At 38.1% G+C, this 25,241-nt stretch overlaps 1 protein-coding gene across 1 annotated transcript in view; it reads left to right on the forward strand.

Moving 5' to 3' along the window:
• atp9a (ATPase phospholipid transporting 9A) overlaps positions 1-25,241 on the forward strand; it is a 37,053-nt gene that overhangs the window by 9,429 nt on the left and 2,383 nt on the right. The window contains exons 7-27 of the mRNA XM_075475310.1: positions 787-881; positions 1,823-1,903; positions 2,915-2,990; positions 3,420-3,496; positions 3,735-3,895; positions 3,991-4,133; positions 4,658-4,770; positions 5,342-5,551; positions 7,569-7,730; positions 8,233-8,325; positions 8,437-8,520; positions 9,454-9,624; positions 10,877-10,975; positions 13,562-13,651; positions 13,930-14,074; positions 14,903-14,967; positions 17,349-17,504; positions 18,782-18,846; positions 19,032-19,140; positions 19,234-19,291; positions 21,762-21,965. Of these exons, the coding sequence (XP_075331425.1) occupies positions 787-881; positions 1,823-1,903; positions 2,915-2,990; positions 3,420-3,496; positions 3,735-3,895; positions 3,991-4,133; positions 4,658-4,770; positions 5,342-5,551; positions 7,569-7,730; positions 8,233-8,325; positions 8,437-8,520; positions 9,454-9,624; positions 10,877-10,975; positions 13,562-13,651; positions 13,930-14,074; positions 14,903-14,967; positions 17,349-17,504; positions 18,782-18,846; positions 19,032-19,140; positions 19,234-19,291; positions 21,762-21,965 (2,457 nt within the window). The remainder of the gene's footprint in view (positions 1-786; positions 882-1,822; positions 1,904-2,914; positions 2,991-3,419; positions 3,497-3,734; positions 3,896-3,990; positions 4,134-4,657; positions 4,771-5,341; positions 5,552-7,568; positions 7,731-8,232; positions 8,326-8,436; positions 8,521-9,453; positions 9,625-10,876; positions 10,976-13,561; positions 13,652-13,929; positions 14,075-14,902; positions 14,968-17,348; positions 17,505-18,781; positions 18,847-19,031; positions 19,141-19,233; positions 19,292-21,761; positions 21,966-25,241) is intronic.

Here is a 25,241-nt window from a genome sequence, read left to right on the forward strand (position 1 = left end):
TGAACCTGGCTCTTGAACTTGGAGCTGATAACAGTCTGGGGGATCCTTTGCTCCAGAGCACACTGCGTCCATTTCTTCCAAATAAGATCTGTAACACTGATTGGTCTGACCCGACTATGTCTTTCTACTGTGTGATTGTCTATCAGGACAAAGTTAACAAGAGGCTTCTTTATACTTAATCAGATAAAGTTTGTTGTGCAGTGTTTGTTTGAGGGATTGGATATTGTGGGTGCCCAGCTTAGGTTTGTGCCCCTGCCCTTCACACACCGAAATGCTTTCAGATTGCTTACATTATTGAATGATATTTAGCACTCTGTTAAATAATTCTGTACATTTTTTCTTAATTTCCTTTGCTGTTTTTGTACCACATCATTAGTACAATCACCTGTTGACATCACCTTTTTTAAACAACATCCTTGTCTTCATCTCTGGTTCTAAACTGCCCCTGTCCCAACCTTTTCTTAGAATGTGTTCCAAGTCTGGAATACAAAAATGGTCGTTTAATAACAAATAAAGCAGACAAGATGAAGCATGAAACATCTGAGGTTCATATTGACTGTAGGAAAAAAAAAGGTCAAAGTAAAATTAGAATGATCTTTTTTGTTTGAATTTAATTTATATTTGCATTTTCTGTATTTCACAGCTTTTTTGTGATGGGGTTTGTATAATTTTAGCAATATGTGCAATCACTGCTGAAGAAAGTTGTCAAGGACCTGGCTTATTTTTTGTTGCCCCCTAGAGGTGAAAGTTTGTTCATCTTGCTTCAGTAGCACTCTTTTCTCCCAGGCTCCTGCTTCTTGCGGACTGACCAGCTGGACGGAGAGACAGACTGGAAACTGCGCCTCCCTGTGGCCTGCACACAGAGGCTGCCAACAGCTGCCGTGAGTCATCACAAATAGATGGGGAGGGTTGTAAGGATGTAGGAAAAAAGTTGATAATTACACCATTTTTGTGTCTTGTCCTTTTTCAGCTCATAAAAACAGGATGACTTGTGCATGCAAACTCTGTCTTTCATTTGGACAAAGTGGTAATTTAAGTCAAGTGGTGGGTGGCCAGCACATCAAAGAATGTCAAAACTAAAAGGTTGAAGAGTCACTCTGCAGGCCTTAACTTTTAGAAGAGGTTTTGCTGTATTTGACCAGTTTAGCGCAAACTGCATCACACTGAAAACGGCGGAATGAATGAGGACTGAAGGAATGAATTTGCAGGAATTATTACCTTTATATTACCAAAGAGTAAGATGTTTTATCAAATGTTATAAGCACAGATGAAAAGGCTTATACTTCTTGCTATCAACAAAAAAGTTGGTAACTCACAATAATTGTATATGTTTTATATGTTTGTTTGTTTTTTTAAGTATAAGTGTTTAAAAAAACTTCTTGAATATGAATATATCCTTGTTTTCCTTTTCTCTTTAGGACTGTGGATGAAATGTTTTTAGATTTTGAATTGTTGGTCAAGGGGGAAACCAGACACTTCACTTGACAATGTTTCCATTAATTCCTGTCATCTCATGTGCAGTTTGTTCATTGACTGGTATCAAGCAGGTTTCACAGCATAAAATGTAAAATCCTTGATAAAACACTGTTGGTATTTAAATGTTGAATTTTTGCATGGAAACATTTGGCACTGTAGAGAAAAAAAATGTATATATTTTGATACTTTTTAACATGAACTTAAAAAATTAGAAAAAGCAATAAATATTGCACAAGCCTGGACACCCTTTTAACTTCTTAGAACTCTATGAACTCACTGGGAATTGCGGGGCTTGATTGCTCTTTTCATCTATCTGATCCTAAACCTTGCTCTCATTGTTACACAGGACCTTCTCCAAATCAGATCGTATGTGTATGCAGAAGAGCCAAACATTGATATTCATAACTTTATTGGAACTTTCACTAGGGTGAGTGCTTACAATATATCAAACATTTTTTATATTGACATAACAATTCACAATGTAGGTCTAAAGGATGGATAAGCAGCTTTACTTTCAGAGTCATGTGAGCAGCCTAATATTTCTGAAGCATGTCTTGAATGAATACTGATAGATATCAGTCCAGAGTACAGTAGCATTAGGTAAACCATGCAGAAAGAGAAAGGAACATCTGTGTCTTTTACCTCTTTCAAAGATCACTCTTTTTCCTTGCTACTTTGTGCAAAACCATACAAATACAATTAAAAGTGCTCAACAATCAGTTTCAGTTCAAAAGATCATTTTGATGGATAATGCACTGAATGTGACCATGTTGAATTTTTTTCAACATGGTTTTCAACATTTTTATTCTCATACTAAATCTGATTCATCAAAAACAAATGTCACAACTCCCTCCCAGGGAGCGATTTATTGAAAATATTTTTACTGTAGTAGTAATAATCTGGCAAACCCATTTTGTATTCAGTGTGTATTCAATTGTGTGGATGACTAAATTCATTTCCAGCAAAATGCTTTACAAATAGAATGTGATCTAAAAGGAATAACACAAGAGTCCCTATTTAACTTAATTTTCTTCATTGCTTGTTTTTATTGAGTTTTATAAGACAGGCAACAGATTTTGCTGTCTAAAAAGAAATTAAAGTGATTTAAGGCATCCTTCCTGCTACTGATTTTCAATTATTAAAGCGTCAGTAGCAAATCATGTTTTAAATACCCAAGTGATGCACCATTTCACTAAAATTGTATTCTTCCTATTCATAACATTTAAAACCCAAACATGTTTTTTTTTTTTTTTTTTTAATCAGAACTCTTTTTATTTCTATTTCCCTCCCTATGCTACTTTTCTTGCACCAGGTCTCAAAAATCTGGCAAGAACATTAATATGAAAGGCACTTGAATTGCAAAACCCCTGATTAATATAGACAGGAATTACCTGACATCATTCAACATTCTGTATATTTGTCTTATCAACTGTTACAGGAGGATGGAGACCCACCAGTTAATGAAAGTCTCAGCATTGAGAACACCCTGTGGGCCAGCACTGTTGTTGCCTCTGGTAAATGTCCGACTGGAGGTGCACCCATAAAGCTGCTAATATCCAGGAAGTGACCAGGACCAGTCTTTGCTTTACTGAGGCATTCTTTCCTTTGTAACTGTTAATCTGATAACTTGTCCAACTAAACATACACTAAAAAAATAATTAGGCAGACCAACGCTGTGCTCATTTATAGATAGCTTTGGGAAAGTTAACCATAATTGTAGAAAAAAGTGTCTTTCTTCTGCTGGAGAGTAAATCCATTTTAACCCACAAGAACATGTGTTATCAATTATGCAATTAGAAATCTGACATTCTTCATTTGAAAATGTCTCTTCATGTCAGGATTATAAGTCTGGAAAAGATCTTTCTGACATACTATGGTTTATGTTGTAGCTTTATTATAGTGACCTGAGGCAGTTTTTGGTCTTTTCCTCTCCTTCACCGCAGGCACAGTGGTGGGGGTAGTGATTTACACAGGCAAGGAACTGCGCAGTGTCATGAACACCTCCAACCCAAGGCACAAGGTACAGTGGAGTGGACAAGAGCTTTAGCAGCAACATCTGATCATTGAGTTTCATAAAGGTGTATTGTTTGGATGTTTTTTGTGGATTTCTTCCTCCTTATTTGATGATTTGAATAATCAATTAGACTTTTAATTAGATCACATTGTTGGCTTTATTAGACCTATATATTGCACATACACAGATCTTTTGTGCTGACGTTCATTTGACTCAAAATGTTTGCCTTCATTGCTCCTGATAGGTGGGTTTATTTGACCTGGAGGTGAACTGTTTGACGAAGATCTTGTTTGGTGCCCTGGTTGTGGTGTCGCTGGTCATGGTGGCCCTCCAGCACTTTGCTGGCCGTTGGTACCTCCAGATCTTTCGTTTTTTGCTTCTCTTCTCTCACATTGTGCCCATTAGGTAAGACTTGAGATTCTCTTATTTACAATCTGCAGTGTTATATTTTATGTTTTATGTAAGGAGATAAAAATGACATGTTTTGTTATTTGATGCAGTTTGCGAGTCAATCTGGATATGGGAAAGATGGTTTTCAGTTGGATGATTAAGAAAGACTCCAAAATCCCAGGGACGGTGGTGAGGGCAAGTACCATACCTGAACAGCTTGGGCGGATCTCTTACCTGCTGACCGACAAAACAGGTTACACTCCACACATATTGCTGTATGACCAAAAGCACCACTGAGGGCAGCAGGTTTAGCTCTAAATTAAGAGGTTATAGCACAGAGTTTAGTTGTTTTCTTTCCTGGGGGTGCTGCTGTGTGGTGGGGGTCTCTGCTCCAAGAGACCTGCGAGTTATTGGATTCTTAAATCATAAAAAAAAGCAAAGTCTCTCATCCATACACACATTTAGAGCCTAACAGCTCCACCACTGCACTTCCTCAGGCGTAAGGTGTTACATGTCAGATTTACAGCTCTCTCTCCCAATAAAATGATCAGCCATTTCCACATTCAGAGTGCGATTAGGCCAGTGGGGTCTGCAGGTCAGGGTAATGTGTGTGCGTGCCCCTGAAGTCTTTTTGATATACTGGCAAAAAATGCTTTTAAAGTAAGTGTGAGGATGCAGAGCTTGTATGTCGTGTCAAAGGCTTCAGGCTTCCCTAATATGTTTTTTTTTTTTTTTTTTTTTTTTTTTTTTAAATACCTACTATGTACCCTTTACCAGGTACTCTTACTCAAAATGAAATGGTGTTCAGGCGCCTCCATCTTGGAACTGTGGCATATGGGATGGACTCTATGGATGAAGTACAGAGCCACGTGTTTAGCGCCTATACACAGGTAAAAAAAACATCTGTGAAGCCATGCAATGCTGTGTGTCTTTTTAAAGAAGAAAAGTGACTAAAAATAAACTAAATTACAATATTTATGAAGAAGAAAAAATGTTTTGTATTTCCAACAGTTTGGGAAGGGATCAAATAAACAGACATGAGCATTGTTTGAAGTAACATATCAGTTTGCATTGATTGTTTGCTTGAATGCTTCCTGACCTCATATGACACTCTTTGTCCCCTTGACATCAGAGGTTAGAGAAGCAGGAAATAGGATCAGCCCACAAGTGAAGCACTGACAGGACTTCTTTAATGACACTACCATTAACCCCTGGGACACAGCCTTCTAAAAATAGTGCAAAAACAAATGATTTATATTTACTCTAAACAGCTGGTTATGTTTACAGGCCACTATCACCACAACTACTGAAGTGTCACTAGTGTTGGGTGAAATAATACCCCTCTTTTATAGAAATCCTGACAAATAGTAAAAGTGTCCCAGTGGAGGAGACTGTTGTCTAACCCTTCAGATTACTCTATACCCTCCTAGTGATCACAGTACCTTCTGCAATTGTCTGCAGCCCAATCATGACCTTCCAGCCTCCAGGGCTCCAGCGGCCACTAAGGTCCGAAAGACCATCAGCAGTAGAGTTCATGAGGCTGTGAAGGCCATCGCACTGGTGCACAATGTGACGCCCGTATACGAATCCAACGGTGTGACAGACCAGGCAGAGGCTGAGCAGCACTATGAGGACACATGCAGGGTCTACCAGGCATCCAGCCCAGATGAGGTATGAAGTGGACACAGAACCATTAACCTGTACTCCCATCTTTACAGACACTCTTGTATTTCTTATTCTTTATTGACTGAGTGAAAAAAAAAAATGTTGCTGATAACTAAGATGAAATATATTCTAATCTTGGTTTGAATTCCAATGAAACAATTTAAATGTTAGGTGTAAAACACATATATCTTCAGTGATTTAAAGTCCCTCCCAAATGTATGTTTTAGGTATTGTTACTTCATCTTAGGTGTTTAAGCTTCATCAAAAAAAGGATGTGTGAATACAAAGTGCTAAAAAATTAAACAATAACAAAATAAGCTGCTGTGAGACATAACCAACGAAATAGAATTCAGTTGGTTATGTCAAAGTAAACACTCTCATATGCACATGTAAGTCATCATACTGTATATGGAGATCTTTCCGCTTTAAATTTTGACTACTTAAACATTTGGTCAACGCCGGAGTGTTTTTTGTCAGTGAAGGCCATTATCGTGTCTTTTTTTTCTTTATTTCTGGAAGGGATACCATTATACAAAGTTGTATTCCAGAGTTATGTCCTTGAATTCGACTTGATCCATTTCCTGCTTTATAAATACGGATTTCCTTAATGTGTTCCCCAGCTCATTGCACTTATCCTTCTGATTTTCCTCTTTGATAGCACATTTCATATAGCCCAGTATTATGTGGTAAAATTAAAGAACTAAACCAGGATGAATGGTTTATATTGCCAGTAGGAAATTGGCCTTTTTTAAAAAAAAAAAATTTTTAAACATCCCAACTGCCTAATACTCTTGTTTTTAAATTTCTGAGAACTAAAAGGGGTATTTTGTTGGTTTAATACAATCTAGACAGATACAGTTGGTTTAACTGCAGCCTCAGGAAGTCCTAAAATAGATCTGGGTTTAATTGTGGGTACATTGGACAGAATGTCAGCGACTATTGAATGCAAGATTTTTACTACACTATACCTCTTTGACTTTGCAAATTTTAAACAATAGTTTATGCTCCTCATTTATATAATCTAAAATAACCTTGTGCATATTTTACATTTAAAATGCTTAATGTCTGATTTAGTTCACAAGGGACGGTTAATATCTTACCCACTTTGTTTTTCAGCTGTTGGAAAAACTTCTCAACTCGACAGTGCCTCTGAGTCATGCTAGCTAGTCACAGCATTAATCAGCTCAGTTCGTAACATTCGGCCTAAATGCTGCTTTTATATGATTGTGCTATTGTTGCAGACACCCGATCCAAGAATTCTCCCAATGTGAATATTTCTAGATTGTGTAAATAAGCTTCATACTTTCTAACATAGATGACAAGTTGCAAAATAGTCAGAGCTTTACTGATGTGTATTGTCAGACTACATGGCACATGTGTGCAAAAGAAGTAATTTTGGAACAAACTTTTTTTTTTAATTAGAGTTGGATCATGGTAATCGATCTTGTTTATCTCATCCGTGTCCGTTTGGCCCCTTTGCTATTTGTCCTGTCGGTAGATGGATGATGAATTGGCTCTCTGATCCAGGTTCTGCTCTGGAAGTTATTGGGCAATGCTACTGCCCCCTACACATCCCCCCACCCACACATGCTATTATTATATAAATGGATGAGGTTTGTTGTGTCCCTCAGAAAGGATCGAACAGAAACAATGTTTTCATTTCAGAAATGGACATCCTCCCATTTTTTTTAATCAATAGCCTTAAGTGCTGAAAATGCTTGAGCTATTGATCAAGACTGAATTGTCACTGTGCTCTCTGACATCCCACTCTTTCTTCAAAGTGGACTTGATTGTTTCTTGCAAAATTGGAACATCATGTTGACATAAGGCTTTTTGCCATGAGAATAATAAAAAAAAATCTAAGCAGTGGTAATTTTTTTACCATTCCTGTGTTCTCCTCCTAAAAATTTCAGAGTCAACAGTTACATAAAATACTGAAGCCTATCCACCTTTTTTCCTCTATATGCGGTGTTAGTGTTTTATTCTGATGGTCTTCTAAAGCCCTTCTTTATGGTGGTGATAGGTGTCGCTGGTGCAGTGGACTGAGAGTGTTGGGTTGACTCTAGTAGGAAGAGACCAGTCCTCTATGCAGCTGCGGACACCTACTGGCCAAATACTGAACTTCACGATCCTTCAGATATTTCCCTTCACCTATGAGAGCAAGAGGATGGGCATTATAGTGCGAGTGAGTTAAATTATTTTTGCATAATACTTTCCTCTGTTAGCATTTGCTGTTGTCAGTTTTACTTTAGTATGTGCCGCTAAAGAATTGCACAGGTTTTGTATTTTCCCCATTACCTAAATATTACTTTGAGCTACTATCAATATTGATCATTAACAGTTGTTCAGTCGTACTTAATATTGGTTTGAACAGAAAAAGTAAAATGCAATTGTATAAAAGCATGTTATCTGAGAAAAACCTCACCTTATGACCTATGACTAACTCTGATGACTAACAATTTTTTTGTTGGCTGAGTAACTCAGGAAGCCTGGGATTTTAAAATTTGACTAGACTTCCTTATGACAATATTTTTAAAGCTATTTCAAATACCAAATAGGTTTTGCATTTCTAGCCAACACACAATCATAGATGGGTGTTGTATACTTTGGCTCACATGAGTATGGAGAGAAACATTGCTCTGTGATGAGTGAAACATTTGTCAGGTATTTTTTACGCTATTTTCTAGGATGAATCGACTGGAGAGATAACTTTCTACATGAAGGGTGCTGATGTGGTGATGGCAGGCATCGTCCAGTACAATGACTGGCTGGAAGAGGAGGTACATTTCTCTTTATCACAAGAAATGACTGCAGACATTGTGATATTAATATTTGAAATAACTCTAGGACTAATTAACTGTTGATTACAAATGTTGTTTTCTGTTTCCCAGTGTGGAAACATGGCGAGGGAAGGTTTGAGGGTCCTTGTGGTCTCCAAAAAGTCACTGACAGAGGAACAGTATCAAGATTTTGAGGTAAGCATACAAAACAAGCTAATGCTGAGCTGAGGGCTGGGTCTAATATCCATGCTCTACTATAAGAAGGTAGTTGTCTGACCTGTGTTTTCTCTACAGCTTAAAACAGCTAAAGAAACCAACATTGTGATAGATATCTTTCATGCTGCAGTTACATCTAACATCTGCTGACTGACAAACAGTGCAAATGCAGATTGATATTTTGGGAAGACAAGTGTTTCTAAATGTCAAAGTGTGTTATTTGGTAATCAGACTGACCTCTGACCTCCCTCCAGCCCTTCCACCCCACCCTCCCACACACACAAGGCTTAACTCATTGTTTGAGCAGGGCAGGGCTGACTCCCCTGCAGTTGTTAGCCCCAGGCACATTACTGAAGTGTATAATTGAGTGAGCAGAGCTGGTGGGCAGCAGTGAGTCACCAACTGAGTCACACACAGAGTTTGTGTTCCTGTATGAGTCACTCGCAGATTGTTTTTGCTTTATCTCACTCACAACTTGCCCTGGAGCTGGAGCACTGAAGATGGGCGTTTACCAATTGATTATGTCTCTTCTGTGCGTTCAGCTTTGTAAAAATTTGTAGCTTTTAAAAATGGGGGGAAGCTATTCCTGAAATGTGCAATTTATATGAAAACTTATTTTATTAAGAATTTGCATTATTTTTTAGATGGTACACACATATGAACAGGAAGTTAAGTATTTATCTAGTGTGCTAAAATTAGAAAAATGATACATACTGTAGAGTCTGGTATCTGGTGTTGGCTTCAATTATTTTCTGTTCAGTTTGTCATGACCTCCACAGCTGGTGCACAGATTTATATATTTTTGTTTGTTCCTGATCTTTTCTCTTCCTTGGTCTTGCAGTTATTCTACCATATTTTTTGTAATCTCTAATCTCTCACATATAATATCCTTATACCTGTTCTGCTCCCCAGGCACGCTATGTCCAAGCCAAGCTCAGTGTCCATGACCGCTCCCTGAAAGTGGCCACAGTGATTGAGAGCCTGGAGATGGAGATGGAGTTGTTGTGTCTGACTGGGGTGGAGGACCAACTCCAGACTGATGTCAGGCCCACCCTAGAGATCCTACGCAATGCAGGCATCAAGGTCTGGGTTGTGGGCGGAGGGTGACCATATAGACAACAGAACATAGAAACAAAACAGGGACATGTGGTTTTCATATTTACCTGCATCAATAAAATTTGTTCAAGTGTCTACTGTTGTCATAAAACTGAGACAGAAGATTTTAGATGTTTGCCTGTGAAATTTCTACATGAATGAAATTTCATTTTCTCTGCCCATGTTTTTTTGGAGAAAAGAAATTGTATATTTGTATGTACACACATATACATTATATATGTATACATAATGTATATGTGTGTATATACACATATGTGTATGTTTCAGTTTGTTTCAGGGAAACTGATTGTCTGGAAATGTATGATTCTGCTGAATCTTGACTTGAATATTTTCATACTGTGAGTAGCAGAAATCAAATTCAGATCATCAGCCTTGACTTTTAATCTCATTATTCAAGATGATATTTTGTCATAATCAGGCAGCAAGAGCTTGTTTAGTGGAACTGTTTGTCCATTTCACCGTTTTTCCATTTAAGCGACAGTTTTTAAAGGCTAGCATTAAAAACTGTCGCTTAAATGGACAAACAGTGAAACCCAATGTTAATGAAGCCATTATGTGATGCAATTTTGACTGTAGTACAGTATCAAGTGAGTTTTGACTAGTAAAAACCTGTCCCTTTTTAGACAAAAATGCTCATGGTGCAGTGACAACCAGGAACAGTTCAACGCATGACCTGCAAAGATACTGTCTCAGCCTCTAAAATGCTAGCCTTTAAAAACTGTCGCTTAAATGGCTACTTTTCACCTAAGTTAACTATTTCAGTAATGGTGGAACAGCTGATGGTGCATTCATGAAAAAATAAGAGATTTGTCAGATTTCCTTGTCAGGATAGAGATGAATTGACTCGATACATTGACTCAGAGCTGAAATTCTCTTCAAATCTCAATCGCTAAATGAGATTCAATAGACCCCAAACAAAGTGTCAAGGTTGTGTTTTTTAGAGTTGTTCAGTTTAAAATATCTTATGACACCTAAATATATGTCCTGAAGCACAGAAGATGTCACCTTCAGAATTTGTCCCCCTTAAGTTAGATGGGTACTGAGTTGATAAAACCTTATAATACACAGTCAAGTGGGTGTTTTTTTTTTCTTTGGTTGATTAGTGTTTCAACTGTGAAATTTAATGTAGTGGAATTCCTTATCATACATATGTACATACTGCGTTTTATAAATTGACATTTTCTTTCGACTACATTTTTTTTTCTGCTTTTTTGAGTAGGTTTGGATGCTGACAGGAGACAAACTTGAAACTGCCACATGCACTGCTAAAAACGCTCATCTGATCACCCGCAACCAGGACATCCATATCTTCAGACCAGTAAGTGCAGAACAAGGACCTTTCTTGTTCTTATGTCCAAACTATAGCCCATATGAAGTGAGTTACAGTTGTTTTACCATCAAGCTCATCTCGGTCCAGTTTCCATTTTTCTGACTGTCATTTCACGGGCACCATGCTTTCTGACCAAGGCCGATTACCTAGTGGTCATACAGCCCAACACACTATGCATGCAGCCCAAGCCAGCATCCACAGCTGAATAAATCTCCTCCCACCAGTAAAAGTATCCAAGCCACTGTCAGAAAGAACAAACAGCTTTTCGCTCAAACAGAAAGGAGAAACCAGCTGAACCACTCCCAGAGGGAACATGCAAAGGGCTCATTTCCTAATTTGTTTTGCAGGTTTCAGGCTCTTTAGCTGCTTTGATAGTCCCCCGTTTGCCTTCCCATCTGGAGCCATGCCAGAGTAGAAGGAGCGCCTGCCATATAGGAAGGTTACAACTTGCGTACAACTGTGGTTACTGGAAGAGAATAACAATGGTTGGCACAGCTTGAAAACTTCTGTCCCAGCGGACAGGGGACTGCTGACTAGGCCGACAACGCATACATCTGGATTAGTTTCCTGGTGGCAACCAATGGCCTGATCTGGATTGACGTATGAATAGTCAGCAGTTGAAGGATATTCATGCCAGAGTGTGGCTCTTGTTGACACATTAACACCATGTCTTGTCAATGCTGCATTTTTGGACAGTTTGGATGTCTATATTTGAACCTGACAAAATTGTTAGGAATTTTTTAAGCAGTATATTTTCCTTCTTGCTATTTTCCCTCTCAAAATTTTATTTAGCTTTTATTCTGACTCAAACTATTAAGCTTTTATGAGCAGTAAGCAAATATTTGAAAAGTGATGTGTAAAACACTATCATCAAAGGGCACTTATTTGTTAATAACATTATCAGTCTCCTAAAAATACAGTCTTCAATTAGGTGGGCAATAATATTACTGACCCTCAGCAAAATATATGTTATAGTTTTTCAAAAGTATTGTTTGAAGTGATGTATTCAGCAAATTAAATACAAAACTAGTTACATTTTTTTGTAAATATTTTTCTAATACATCTGAGAATATTTTTGTCTGGTGTGATTTATAATATTGGACCTCAGGTCATTGTATTGAACAACAGTTGGGTCTGTGACTGTTCCAGTAATCTTTGCCAATCATAAGGCAATGACTTGACATAATCATCATCATACAAATGTTTGTTTTCCTGTCTTCAGCCAAAAAAGTTATAGTTACATCCTCACGGTAGTTCACATAATTGTAAATTTCGTTTACATTTTGACTTGGACTCTTGGATAAACTGATTAGATATGGAATCACAATATTTTGCATGGACACTTCTTTTACCTAAATTCAAAGCTACAACTTGGTAAAGCCCCTTTCACAATGGCCAAAAAAACCTCAACATCTGTCTTTTGTCTGCATTGAGTCCAATGCCAGAAATGTGTGCCCTTTTTCTGCTGGACAGAAACTCCTTCAACACCCACTAACGTCTGGCTTTTGAGTACAATGTGAAAGTGTTTTAATTGGCATTCAGTCCTGTGTCAAATGAGAGCGCAGGTTTTTATTAACCTTAGTTGTGATCAGCATTGATGGGAACATAGAATCGGGGTGTACACACAAATTTTTCAATAAGGGTGCTGTAACTGGAACAACAAGACTGGACACAGCTCACATTACTTGACAGAAACGCACATTTAACGACCATAACTTCTGATAAAGGCTCTGAAACGGCAACAACTCATGGACTGATGTTTGTAAAACAGCTAGCACCTCACTCTCAGTCGTGATGTTTGTGGCTGATGTTTGTGGTAAACTTGCCTAATTGTCACAGAAAATCATGATTATCTGATGTTTAAAACTTTTGTTTTTATATGTATTGCACTCCACACAGCATATAGAATATAGTGTATTGCCATTATTTTATTATTCTTTATTATTCTGTACTTATAGGCTTCTCCCCTGGGAGGTAGTTTTAGTTGCTGGACTGATTCAGATTACACTGTACCCACAATGATAAACATGCTACTACTGGTGACTGGAAAGAATACAATTGTCTTGTTTTAACAGATTTACCCACATTTGATAAACCAGTTCAGTCACACTTATTTTGGTGTGAAAATGGCAGTAAAGCGCTATTTTCTCAACTCCAGCTCTAGCAGTCTTACAAACGTAAAATCATGTGTACATGCTCATGTTTGCTGAGTGTGCCGCACTCAGGATTGGGGCTGTAATTCTAGCTCGACTTGATCTGTAACCCTCCTCTTGATGAAAGAAAAATATTCAGCTCAACATTTTGTTATTCATTAGAGATTTCCTATCAGTTTCTATTGAAGTAGTTGTATGTTGGCAGCATTTTGTTTGCTATAACGTTAGCCAACTTTGCAGCTGGAGGGAAACTAGCTGATAAACTTGTGTCCGATTTATAAAAAAAACAAAAAAAAAACAGGGCAAGGAACAGGCAGTCTGACAGATGGTTATCCCTGAGAAGTTTTCTTTGTATATTTTCTTTTTTTGTGTATACGCTTGCATATGCGTCCGTTTCAAAATGTGGTTTGCTTTGCCATAGGTGACAACACGAGGGGAAGCACACCTGGAGCTCAACGCTTTCAGGAGAAAACATGACTGCGCTCTGGTGATATCTGGGGACTCACTTGAAGTAAGTGTGCCTGAGTGTGTGTGTGTGAGTTGTTTGTGCACAATCTTCGTCCAACTGACTGACTATCTTTATGAAACTGTGACATGTTTTCTGTGTGATATATGATAATATCACATCCATCGTAGCATCTATGGAAGTGGTGTCTGTGGTTAGAGTCCCTTTCTAAACCACAGTTGGAGTTAAACTGTAAGTTAAGCTGAGGCGTTCGAGACCCCAGCTAACAGCTTTATGTGGTGATCTAAGTTCCTCACCTATCCGCTCTGCTGGGTTTCTTTCAGGTTTGCCTGAAATATTATGAATATGAGTTCATGGAGCTTGCATGTCAGTGTCCCGCTGTGGTTTGCTGCCGATGCACCCCCACTCAGAAGGCACAGATAGTCCGGTTGCTGCAAGAGCGCACAGGAAAGCTCACCTGTGCTGTGGGTGAGTAGGCAATAGAAACAGTCCATTAGCTATATCGTGGGGAGATTCAGTCTATACAGCTCAGATTAATTTTAGTTTCTTTTCTAACTGTGTATTTTTTTTCAACATTTTTCTCCTTATTTTTGTTATTTACATCAAGCTCAAAGCACATATGACATTATCAGCAACTAACTGCTGTACTCATCTCACTAGCATTTCCAGTTTGCAGCTTGAATAATTTTATGTAATCAGTTTAAACATTTTCTGTGTGATTTTATTCAACTATTGAATGGCAAGTTTTTTTTCATTTCTTTCTTTATCTCACAAATACTAAACTGATGTTCAATTTGCCTTTCTATGTCTCGTTGATCCCTGAAGTCTCCTTCATATATCCATTGCGCTTTCTTTGCAAAAAAGAGATTTCCTCATTAACCCGCCATTGTTCTTCCTCTTAATTAACACAAACCATACAGAGGCGACTTAACTCTTCATTGTTGTGTCCTTTCACACATCAAACCAGTGTTGCTAAGTCATCTGAATAATGACAGCACTGTTGGTTAGAGTGAGAAGGTCAGCAACGCTGCCCAAACGGCAGGCTGTTCTGACTCTGCTACTACCTCACCGCATCGGCGTTGGATCAATTCCCCCCCCCCCCCTTTCAGCCTCTGTACTTTGACCCATGACGCAATGAAAGTGTATCAGTCCCAGCTCTATAAGGTGTATTTGTTAGGGGCTTTGATCAGGCCAAATTAAGAAAGTGTCTCATTTATAAAGTACTTTCACTAACAGTTAGAATTGGGGACATACTGGTGTGAATCCTGACACTTCCGTGGCTTTGTTCTCTTTCAGGGGATGGAGGAAACGATGTCAGCATGATCCAGGAAGCTGACTGTGGCGTGGGAGTGGAGGGAAAAGTAAGGCTCTCTCCATCTCAACGCCTCACACTGACATGACACACACGGATTTTTGCTTTGTATTTCCTGTAAAGATCTCTCTCACATTCAGAGAGTTGTAGAGGCATGTTTTATAAGTATCTATTGTCTGAGTTGAGGAAACAAAGATGACAGGAAGAAAGAGTTTCTCATCATCCCGCTTTTTTAATAGCCATTATTCTCCCTGTCCCTGCTCTCTTTTAACTTTGGGAAGAGTCCTGCTAGATGTTTCTCTGTTTTCATATGACGTTAATCTGGATATTGACTGGACCATTATCAAAATAGTACCAAGCTTATCATTTAACTGTTGATGAAAAAGCACAAAAGCAAAATATGACAAGTACTGAGCTATTCTGTGAAGTCTTACTACAAAGCTGACCTGTAAAGAGGAGAAAACAAGGTGAATACAACTTGAATATCACATCAGCAATACTAATGATAATATATTTCACTGTGCTGTTATTTATATAACAAAAGGTAAACCAAAATGCAGAAGCAGTGTGCATGACCCACTTTGTGCCACGTTTAGCTGTGAAACAGATGTAGAAGAGTTCACAGTCAACACAGTCAGTGGGGTTACATGGCACTGAAAGGATTGGATTATTGACTAAATTACAATAAGACTGAGTTGCTCCTTATTTGAGCAAGGGTAATTATCCTTGGATATATGGCGGTGAATGAATCGAATCATAAGCACAAAGCAGGGCATACTCCGATACGATAGGTGGCGCTGTACCCATTTCAACTATTGCTAATAGAGCCACTTCCAGTTGACCACTTCACCACCACCAACTACAACAACAAACTCACGTATTCGAGAAAATGGCGAACGAACAGCAAGATGAAGCTACGTCCCTCTACATTTCGTTTGTGATGAGCATGCTTATTGCACAAACGCGATGCACAACGACGCATTCTCGAGCATGCGCAGAACGCAAAGTCTAATTCACTACGTGCTTCACCCGTCTACAAGCACGTTTATTTTGACTTTCAACCGAGTTATCTCTGGGTCTTAATCCGATCGCGAGTAATCCGATCCGATCCAATTTCTTGTCTGATTAAGGTGTCTACATGAACTTAATAACTCAGGCTTATTGTAATTTAGCCAATTATCTGATCCTTTTAGTGCCATGTAACCCCACTGAGTGACCGCCCAAGTCCTGTTACTGCGAAGGAAGCCCAAAACATCACCCCTGCAATTTTTTTGCAGTTTCTCAGGACATTTCACAGTTTGACCTTGGGGTGAACTTGCCAGAACATCCACTCCTGGGAAGATTGAAAAAGGTCTTAAATATTTTACACTTGTGAATAATCTTTGTCACTGTGGAGAGATGGAATCCAAGTTTTTTGGAAATGTCCTTATAACCCATCCCTCATTGATAGGCAGCAACAATTGGTTCTCTAAGATCATTGCTGGTGTCCCCGTCCTTCTTTGCATTTTGTTAATACATGGCAGAGAATAGAGGTGTTCACACCTGCTAATAACCAATTAATCAAGTGATTTGATTGCAGCACTTGGGTGCAACTTGCCCTCTTAATTCTTACAAGAGCAGTCAAGATGTTCTACATTTTTTTTTTTTTTACTTTATTTATTTTTTTACACAACCGTACATAGCATACTGGGAGTATGAGCCAATCACAGGATGCATTAGGCAAAGGCAAGATCATCCCTTGACAGATCTCAAGTCTATCATATTTCCTGCAATAGAAACTTGGATAATTGTTTTATTTTTCAGTTCACCTTGAAATCTGAAAGTGATTGGATTGTGGAAGGAAACTGCTGCAGCAATAGTGTACCTAAAGGGTTTCTAATAGTGTGTTTTGTTTTTTGTTTTTTTTTATGTAGAGTTGGCATGTTTCAGGCTTTTTTTACTACACCTTTCAATTTTTATCACAAAATGTAAGAGACATAATATTGAAAAGATGCTGAGGACCATTCGTGCACAGACAGAGTTGGTCCGGGACTGCTTACTTGAGACCAGTTAACTTAGTATTCAGACTACTGACTGAAAATTAATCACCAGCACTAACTGAGCAGCTCTAGATACTCCATTATTTATAGATATGATACAAATGTTTGCTGAAAAAAAACTAAAACTTTATGCCACTGTTTTTTATTTGAAATTTAACATTGCACTTTCTGAATTTTTGACTCCATTATGTTTTCGAATTTATAGAATTCATTCACCTTGTATTGTATAGGCTATTTCTGGCACATATTGATCGACCTGCTGTCTGATTCCTTGTTTCCAAAAAAACTGAACTATACATTTGTCACTTCATGATAAACACTCATGCTCTCAGGTCAGCAAATGTGTTTTTTTAGCATGTCCTTACTTTCTTCTGTGGTGTATGTTTGACAGGAAGGAAAGCAAGCTTCTTTGGCTGCCGACTTTTCTGTGACTCAGTTCAAACATTTAGGCCGTCTCCTCATGGTTCACGGTCGGAACAGCTACAAAAGATCTGCAGCCCTCAGCCAGTTTGTTATCCATAGGAGCCTGTGTATCAGCACCATGCAGGTATGGATACACTGAACTATTTTAGCTTGTTTATAAGTTACAATAAGATTCTTTTACTTTAAAAGAATTCAATTTTAAATTACAAGTATTTCTTCTATTTGATTTTACCCACTTTTTGACAGTTTTGATTTGCAAAATTTAAAGCAAGAATGGGATATTCCTCATTTTGATCTTAATAATGTGAATCCAATACATATCAAACCATAGATGTTTCATTACTTACAACTTTAAGAATTTGGAATGTGAGCTGCAGGGAAAAGGCAATGGAAACATTTATTACACATACCCATTTGGCAAACAATATGTTATAATGTGTAGCTATTCATTTATTGCGACTGAGTGATCGATATATATTTAATAATGAGCATAGACTTTGTTGCTGTCATGAGGTGACCATGGACTGAAGACTGATTCAGTGATTTGCAGTTTGTACAAGACAGCATTTCATTTGAAAAGTAAGAATTAGGAAAGTCTATTTAACCTTTTCCATGTTAATCATCTAAGTCAAAGCTGTAGAAATATAATGTAAAATATCTGATTGTTCAAACCTCTGAGTTTAATGCAATCTAGAAGGGGAGATATTTGTAATTGTTGGTCAGAGCACCTAAAAATGTACATGTAAGAAGGAAACAATTGGTGTGAAGCAGAGAGAAATCTTAGGGATTGTCATGGAAGGGTGGGGTCCACAATGACTCAGAGGAGGCAGCCTGTTGCGTAATTCTAAGTGGACCCCCAACACTTGACAGCAATTACTATCCATTCCCATGGTCCAGTCCAACCTCAGCCCCTGTTGTGGAGGGACAGCCCATGACTCATTGTATTATGAACTTTTGTATTTTAGGGAGGCCCCACATGTCTCAGATTAACACCAACCACAGCTGCAACTGTCTGGTTTGGGCCTGTGTGGTTGGTAGCTGACTAGTTGACAGCTCACTACTGGCATCATCCACAAGTTTTTTTTTAATTTATAATCTGGAATTAGTCAGTCTACGCTGGTTCAGTAGCACTGTGGTTGAGTAAGGATGATTGCTGTTAATGTGTGTGATTTAGCTCATTGTTGTTACCTTTTGATTTGTTAGTTACAAAGGTGGGGTAATGATCCATGCCGATTTTATTGTATTTCTATGCTGAAAACATGGATTTAATGGTGTGACTTATTTTTATTGTATTTAAAAAGTACTGCTTGAGATTGTCTACCTTTACTGTGTACTATTCCATTTGGGTATTGATATAAAAAAAGAATGAAAGTTGATCATTCGCTTTTTCTGTTTCTGCAGGCAGTTTTCTCCTCTGTTTTCTACTTTGCCTCAGTCCCACTCTACCAAGGGTTCCTGATTATTGGGTGAGATACAAGTTCTGAATGGTGATGACTTATCAAGAGAGTATTTGGCTGCCTCGTTTCCCTGGCATTTCCTCTGTGTTGAAGCACTGTTGAAATGCGAGATGAGGAAAATATGAAATTATGCACAATCTTGTACATTTGCCATTTTATCTTTTTTTTTTCCCCCTTATTTTTGTCTCTTCCAGTTACTCCACTGCCTACACCATGTTCCCTGTCTTCTCTCTGGTGCTGGACAAAGATGTCAAGTCAGAAGTTGCCATGCTGTACCCAGAACTATATAAAGATCTGTTGAAGGTATTTGATGAATGCTCACACTGCTGCAATCACACATTTTACAGTATGCTATAGAGCGATATGGGGGTATAATGTCTTTTTTTCTTTTCACAGGGTCGACCACTCTCTTTTAAGACATTTCTAGTATGGGTCTTAATAAGTATATATCAAGGTAAGAGAGTTTATTCATGATATATGATATATATGTTGATATATGAGTAAATGATGATAATAATACTAAATCATCAACTTCCAGTACACTCATACAACTGTTACATACAGTTCTTTGACAAAGTTAGTACACAGTCTATTAATTTAGAGGTTTTACATATCAGGACATAATAAAGAATTCACCTTGTCCTTACGAAGTCTTAAAGATTAGATAGATGAGATAGATGCTACCTCAGGTAAACTACGACACATTACATATAGCAGTGTCATTATTCAGTTTACAAAAACTAAACCAAAATGCAAAAGCAGTTTGTGAAAAACTAAGTACACCTCCCAGAACAGCTCCCATATGAATTGAAAGAGCAAAATGCAGACAGGTGCTGCTAATTAAACATAATTGATTTATTGATTATAGTGTGAGCATCTTTATAAAAGTCTTCTTAGAGAAGCAAGTGTTGCTGCACATCAATGTGGGAAGGGTTTAAAGGACCATTTCCAAACAATTTGGAGTCAGTCAATCTACTACAGTGAGTGAAAATTATTCCAGAGTTACAAACAGTTTTACTCCAATGCTTAGAGAAATTTCAAAAACTGCAAGAGCAACATCTGAGACTGTACAGACCTCAGTTAGAATGTTAAATGTTAAAGTGCATTATAGTACAATTAGAAAAAGACTGAACAAGTATGACTTGTTAAGCTGGGTTGCCAGGACAAAGCCTCTTCTCTCTGAAAAGAAGATGGTTGCACAGTCAAGGTTTACAAAAATACATCTGAACAAACTGCAAAAAATCTGAAAACATTGTCCTTTGGACATAAAGACAAAATTTGACATGTTCGATCATCATGAACTATGCCATGTTTGATGAAACCCAAACAGCATATCAGTGCAAACACCTCATACCAACTGTCAAAACACGATTGTGGGCTGATGTTTTGGGCTTGTGTTATAGTCATAGGACCTGGGTACTTTGCTGTCATTGAGCTGACCATATTGATTTACGATCAACATTGTGTCATGCAACAGGACAGTGATGTCAAGAATCAGCAAATCTACAATAGAATAGCTGAAAAAGAAAAGAAAGTGTTGAAAAATGGCCCAGTCAAAGTCCAGACTTCAACCTTATTGAAACGCTATCGTGGGACATTTGAAGAGCCTGCAAACCTCAATGAACTGAAGTGACATAGTAAAGAGAGTCCACTAAAATTCCTACATGATTTGAGTAACTAATGTCATAAAAACAACAATTACTTAATTTGCTGCTAAAGGTATTTCGATAAACTACTTATTGATAAAATATACTTTTAGACATACTATTTCTGCATTTTAGTTTATTTATTTATTTTTTTTACTAAAAAATGGTAATAAAAGAAAATAGTTGTATTTTGTCATATGTGGTTGTTCATCTGACACCTTTTATCATCTGACAGCGATTGATAAAAAGTGATTAGAATGCGTACTTTTCAATCAGCCTGTCCTGACATGCCGCGAGCGATGTCGCTCCGTCCAGCGATGACGCCGACCCCTTATAAAATCGCCCACGCTGTCTCTATTTGGACGACATTTCACGGCGGCGTCCCGCCCCTAAACATTTCTTATTGGTTGAAATGAAAACGCTGCTTCCTGTTGACAAGCTAGTTAGCAACAGGTCAGCATCACTCAGGGAATAATGGACGCGGAGAAGCTGATCTTTACTGTGGAACAGCACGGTAAAATCCAGCATCCATGATCGTGTTGGTCTGCATTGGTGGACTTAGTTTGACTAAATTATACATGAAGTTACAACTAGCCTATTAATCCAAGATATGCACATTTCTCCATTTTGCTCCCAGAGTGATGTTAGTGGGTTTTTACCTTCTACATGATGTGACGTGACACAAGTGTTGCATCAATCCGGTATTTTCTTGGCACGGCTTATCAACTTTTCTTTAGTTTGTTTCGTTTTGATTACTTAAGGGCAATGGAAATAATTTACAATAAGAGCAAAAATCTTCAAATGTTTTCGTGTCATTTTCATATTTTAGGTAAGGGATTTTGTGGGCTGTGACATTTCTGTCATGTTTTCCCCCCAAAAAACACCTCCCATAACCTTTTAAAAAGAGGGAGGGGGGTTATAAATGGACACCAAGTAACTGACAAAAATTTGTGTTAAGTTTTTACAAACATTTTTAAAGAATCTGAACTGGTTTTGGGAATTAATACAAAGAAATTGAATGTTTTTTTACCGACTCACTTTTACTGACTTAACAGTTGACTTAACAGTTGAGGTTGAATCCAGTATTAATCACTCAACTCAAGATTATACTACAGCAATTATACACCTAGTCCCTATATGCCCTTCACAAAAGAAACTTGAATAAAAGTCACTTACAAATGAACAGTCAGATCACAATGGCATAGCATCATGAAGAATTTGTTTGGGATGTTTTCTTTTGTTTGTTTTTTAACTCATTCTTTGTTTTTTTCTCCATAGGGAGCATCATCATGTATGGAGCACTGCTGCTCTTTGAGTCAGAGTTTGTCCATATTGTTGCCATTTCATTTACCTCCCTTATTCTGACTGAGTTGCTGATGGTGGCCCTCACCATTCAGACGTGGCACTGGCTAATGATAGTTGGGGAGCTCCTGAGCTTGGCATGTTACGTTGCCTCGCTTGTCTTCCTGCATGAATTCATAGGTAAGTGAACATTAACACACTCAAAAACTTGTAACTAATTAAACTCATTGTCACTTAATGCGGTTCACTGAGAAAAGATAACAAATGCCTGCATTATTTCACTGTTGACTGAATAATGATATTGTGCTTTGGCCGGCCTTGAAATAGTGCGTCAGCATTCAACAGTAAGGGGGGGCTGCTCATTTATAGTGTGTCTCCAGTGTACAGTAAGCTGTGGTATGCTGGATATTAGGAAGTATAAAGGTGAATGTATTAACAAAGTGTCCTTGTGTGCCTGAGGATCAGGCACACTGTTGTATCAGAGAGGAAATGCCAACAGTTTGGTTAGTTTCCTGTGAGCTGCGAAGGTTTATGTGTTTACTGCATTAAAGGTGTGTTTTGGTAGAAATGTCCACAAAAACAGTGATGTGCCCACTGTCACATAGGAACACATTCATAGCCAGAAAGAAACAAAACCTTTTATAGCACAAGCAGCAGTGTACTTTTGGTTTCTCTATTTCAGTCTGTTTGTTGCCAGGTTATTGGATACCTATTTACTCTGGCAAACACAAGAAATAAACCATTTTACTTTTGCCATATTAAGACCCATGACCTACACAGTACTCTGACCAAGAGCTCTCCAAACCTTTTATTTTGAGCTTTATTTGGGGTGTGGAGCTCCACTTTCAACCTACAATCTCGACCACTGACAATCATGACTGGCATGTGGTCAAGTGAGCCCTTTTTGGACACTTATTCTCCCTTTTGAAGTCAGACTGGAATAGACTTTAGAGGTTATTTTGCTACATGTGCAGTTTATACACTTTACTGGACATTTTCCAAGGTTTGTTTTTTCTGTCCCCTGCATTCAAAGCAGTCTGGGTCAATGCTGTTACCACTCCTGAGAAACTCCTGAGAGAATTATTTATTTATTTTTTTTTTCAACTTGAAGCAAAGATACTGTGTGAGGGGATAGAGACAGGAAGTTATTGTGTTGTGTCCTGCTGTTTAATATGGTCAGTAGTAGAAGTTGTGAAACACATCTCTTTGAGGCATTTACAGTAGTTTAAAACACTTTCTACTTGTAACACCAGAACAAGCCTGAGAATCCTTAATAATTAGTTTACCTGATTATCAAAGTAATCCAGTCACAGTTGATTTCACACTGTTAATGGCTAATTCAAAATACAATTAATGCTGTCAGTATGCCTATATGTATATGGCTCAGAGGCAACAAGACTACTTTAATAGCTAACTAAACTACACAGTATGGAAGTTTATAGAAAAGTCTGGGATTTATTTTTACTATAAAAATAGATATGTGTGGAGAAATTTAGAAAAGACAGTGTAAAACATACTTCAGTCTTCTTTTTAGACTGTCCCTATTCTGTTTTCTAAGAGAAAAATATTTAATTATGTGATTTTAAAAAAAAATCAATAGATAAAACAATCACATTGTTTTTCACATTGACTACATCAAAGATGAACATTATCATTGTGAGCTTGCCTGTCAGTGGACTTTTGAATCAGGATATTACAAACAACTGACTTAGAACCTATAGACACCTTCCCATTTGACTCATACAGCCGTATGGGCAACCTTTAACCAGACTGTGACAACTTGTACATCACAATTTGCCCAGCCTGAAGAACACCCTTCTTTGTTGTGTTTTACAATCAAAAGTTTGGTCAAGTGAGCATGTTTCATGAAAAGGCATGAAAGACATGAAACTAGTGACTGAGACTATAAAGTCATGATGAAAATATTTATTGAAGGAAAAAAAAAATGTAGCCCTTTGATAGACGGGTGACCCGTCCAGGGTGTACCCCGCCACATCTGAGTCGTGCACTTAGGAAGTCGTCAGAAAAGTAAGAGTATTTTTCAACATATGGAAACCACACCTTTATGGCTGTAGGAAATGTAGGTTTCATTGACACTGTGAATAAAGAACAATCTGAGACATTTGCCAAGTGAGAAAAGTTTAGAATTTTGGAAAATTCGGAATTTGGAATACCATACGATATTTATTTATATAGCACTTTAAAAACAAACAAACCTGGTTGACCAAAGTGCTGCACACTAAAAACAGAGAGAAATTAAAATCATCTAAAAACAGACAGGACATAGTACAATAAAAACTGAATTAACAGTAAAATTAATGTCAGTCTCACACTGGGTTAAAGGCCAAAGAATTAAAGTGTGTTTTCAAACTTAAAATTTTAAAACATCAATTGAAGGAGCTTGTGTGCAAAGGAAGCTCGTTCCACAGCTTTGGGGCCAAGATGGAAAAAGCTCGATCACCTCTCATTTTCCTTTGTGATTTGGGAATCACTAGCGGCATCTGGTCTGCTGACCTGAGGGAATGAGACTGGGTGTAGGGGTGCAGCAGGTTAGACAAATAAGCTGGAGCAATGCCATTAAGGGACTTAAAAACAAATAAAAGAACTTTAAAATTGATCCTGTAATAAATAGCCAGCGCAAAGTGATGTACTCTTGTTTCTTCGTACGTGTTAAAAATCGTGCTGCAGCATTTTGCACTAATTGAAGGCGGTACTGGATGACCTAGCTGATTCCTGTTAAAAGAGAGTTACAATAATCCAACCTGGAGGTTATAAAAGCATGGATTACTGATTCCAAGTCACGTTGAGAAAGGAAAGGTTTGATCTTAGAGAGATGCCTCAGATGAAAAAAGGATGATTTAACTACACCATTAATGTGGTTATCAATTCTAAGGGCAGCATCAACTTTTACACCTAAGTTGGTGACAACAGACCTTAAATGTGGGGTCAGAGCAGACAGATCAGCACAAGGGGTACTGATAGAAAAATCGGGACCAAATAAAACCACTTCAGTTTTACGTTCATTAAAACTCAGAAAGTGAAGACCCATCCACGACTTGATAATCCGAACACAGTCAAGAAGGGGCTAAATAGAGTGAACTTCAGACTGCCCGAGGGGGAAATAAATTTGACAGTCGTCGGCATATAAATGGAATGAGATCCCATATATAGGATAGTTCCAAGTGGCAACCGGTACAGGGAAAGAAGAAGAGGCCCAAGAACAGAGCCTTGCGGCACACCCCATGGAAGGTCAGCACTGGAGGAGGTAGAAACACCAATCCTCAAACAAAAGCTTCTATCGGAGAGGTACCACTTCATCCATTTCAGAGCTGAGCCTGTGATTCCCACCTATTGCTCCAGTCGTGAAATCAGGATACTATGATCTACTGTGTCAAAGGCAGCAGTAAGATCCAAAAGTACAAGCAGTACATGGTTTCCACTGTCAGTTGCTAAGAA

Source organism: Odontesthes bonariensis, chromosome 10 (assembly GCF_027942865.1).
Source record: "Odontesthes bonariensis isolate fOdoBon6 chromosome 10, fOdoBon6.hap1, whole genome shotgun sequence".
Classification (NCBI taxonomy): Eukaryota; Metazoa; Chordata; class Actinopteri; order Atheriniformes; family Atherinopsidae; genus Odontesthes; species Odontesthes bonariensis.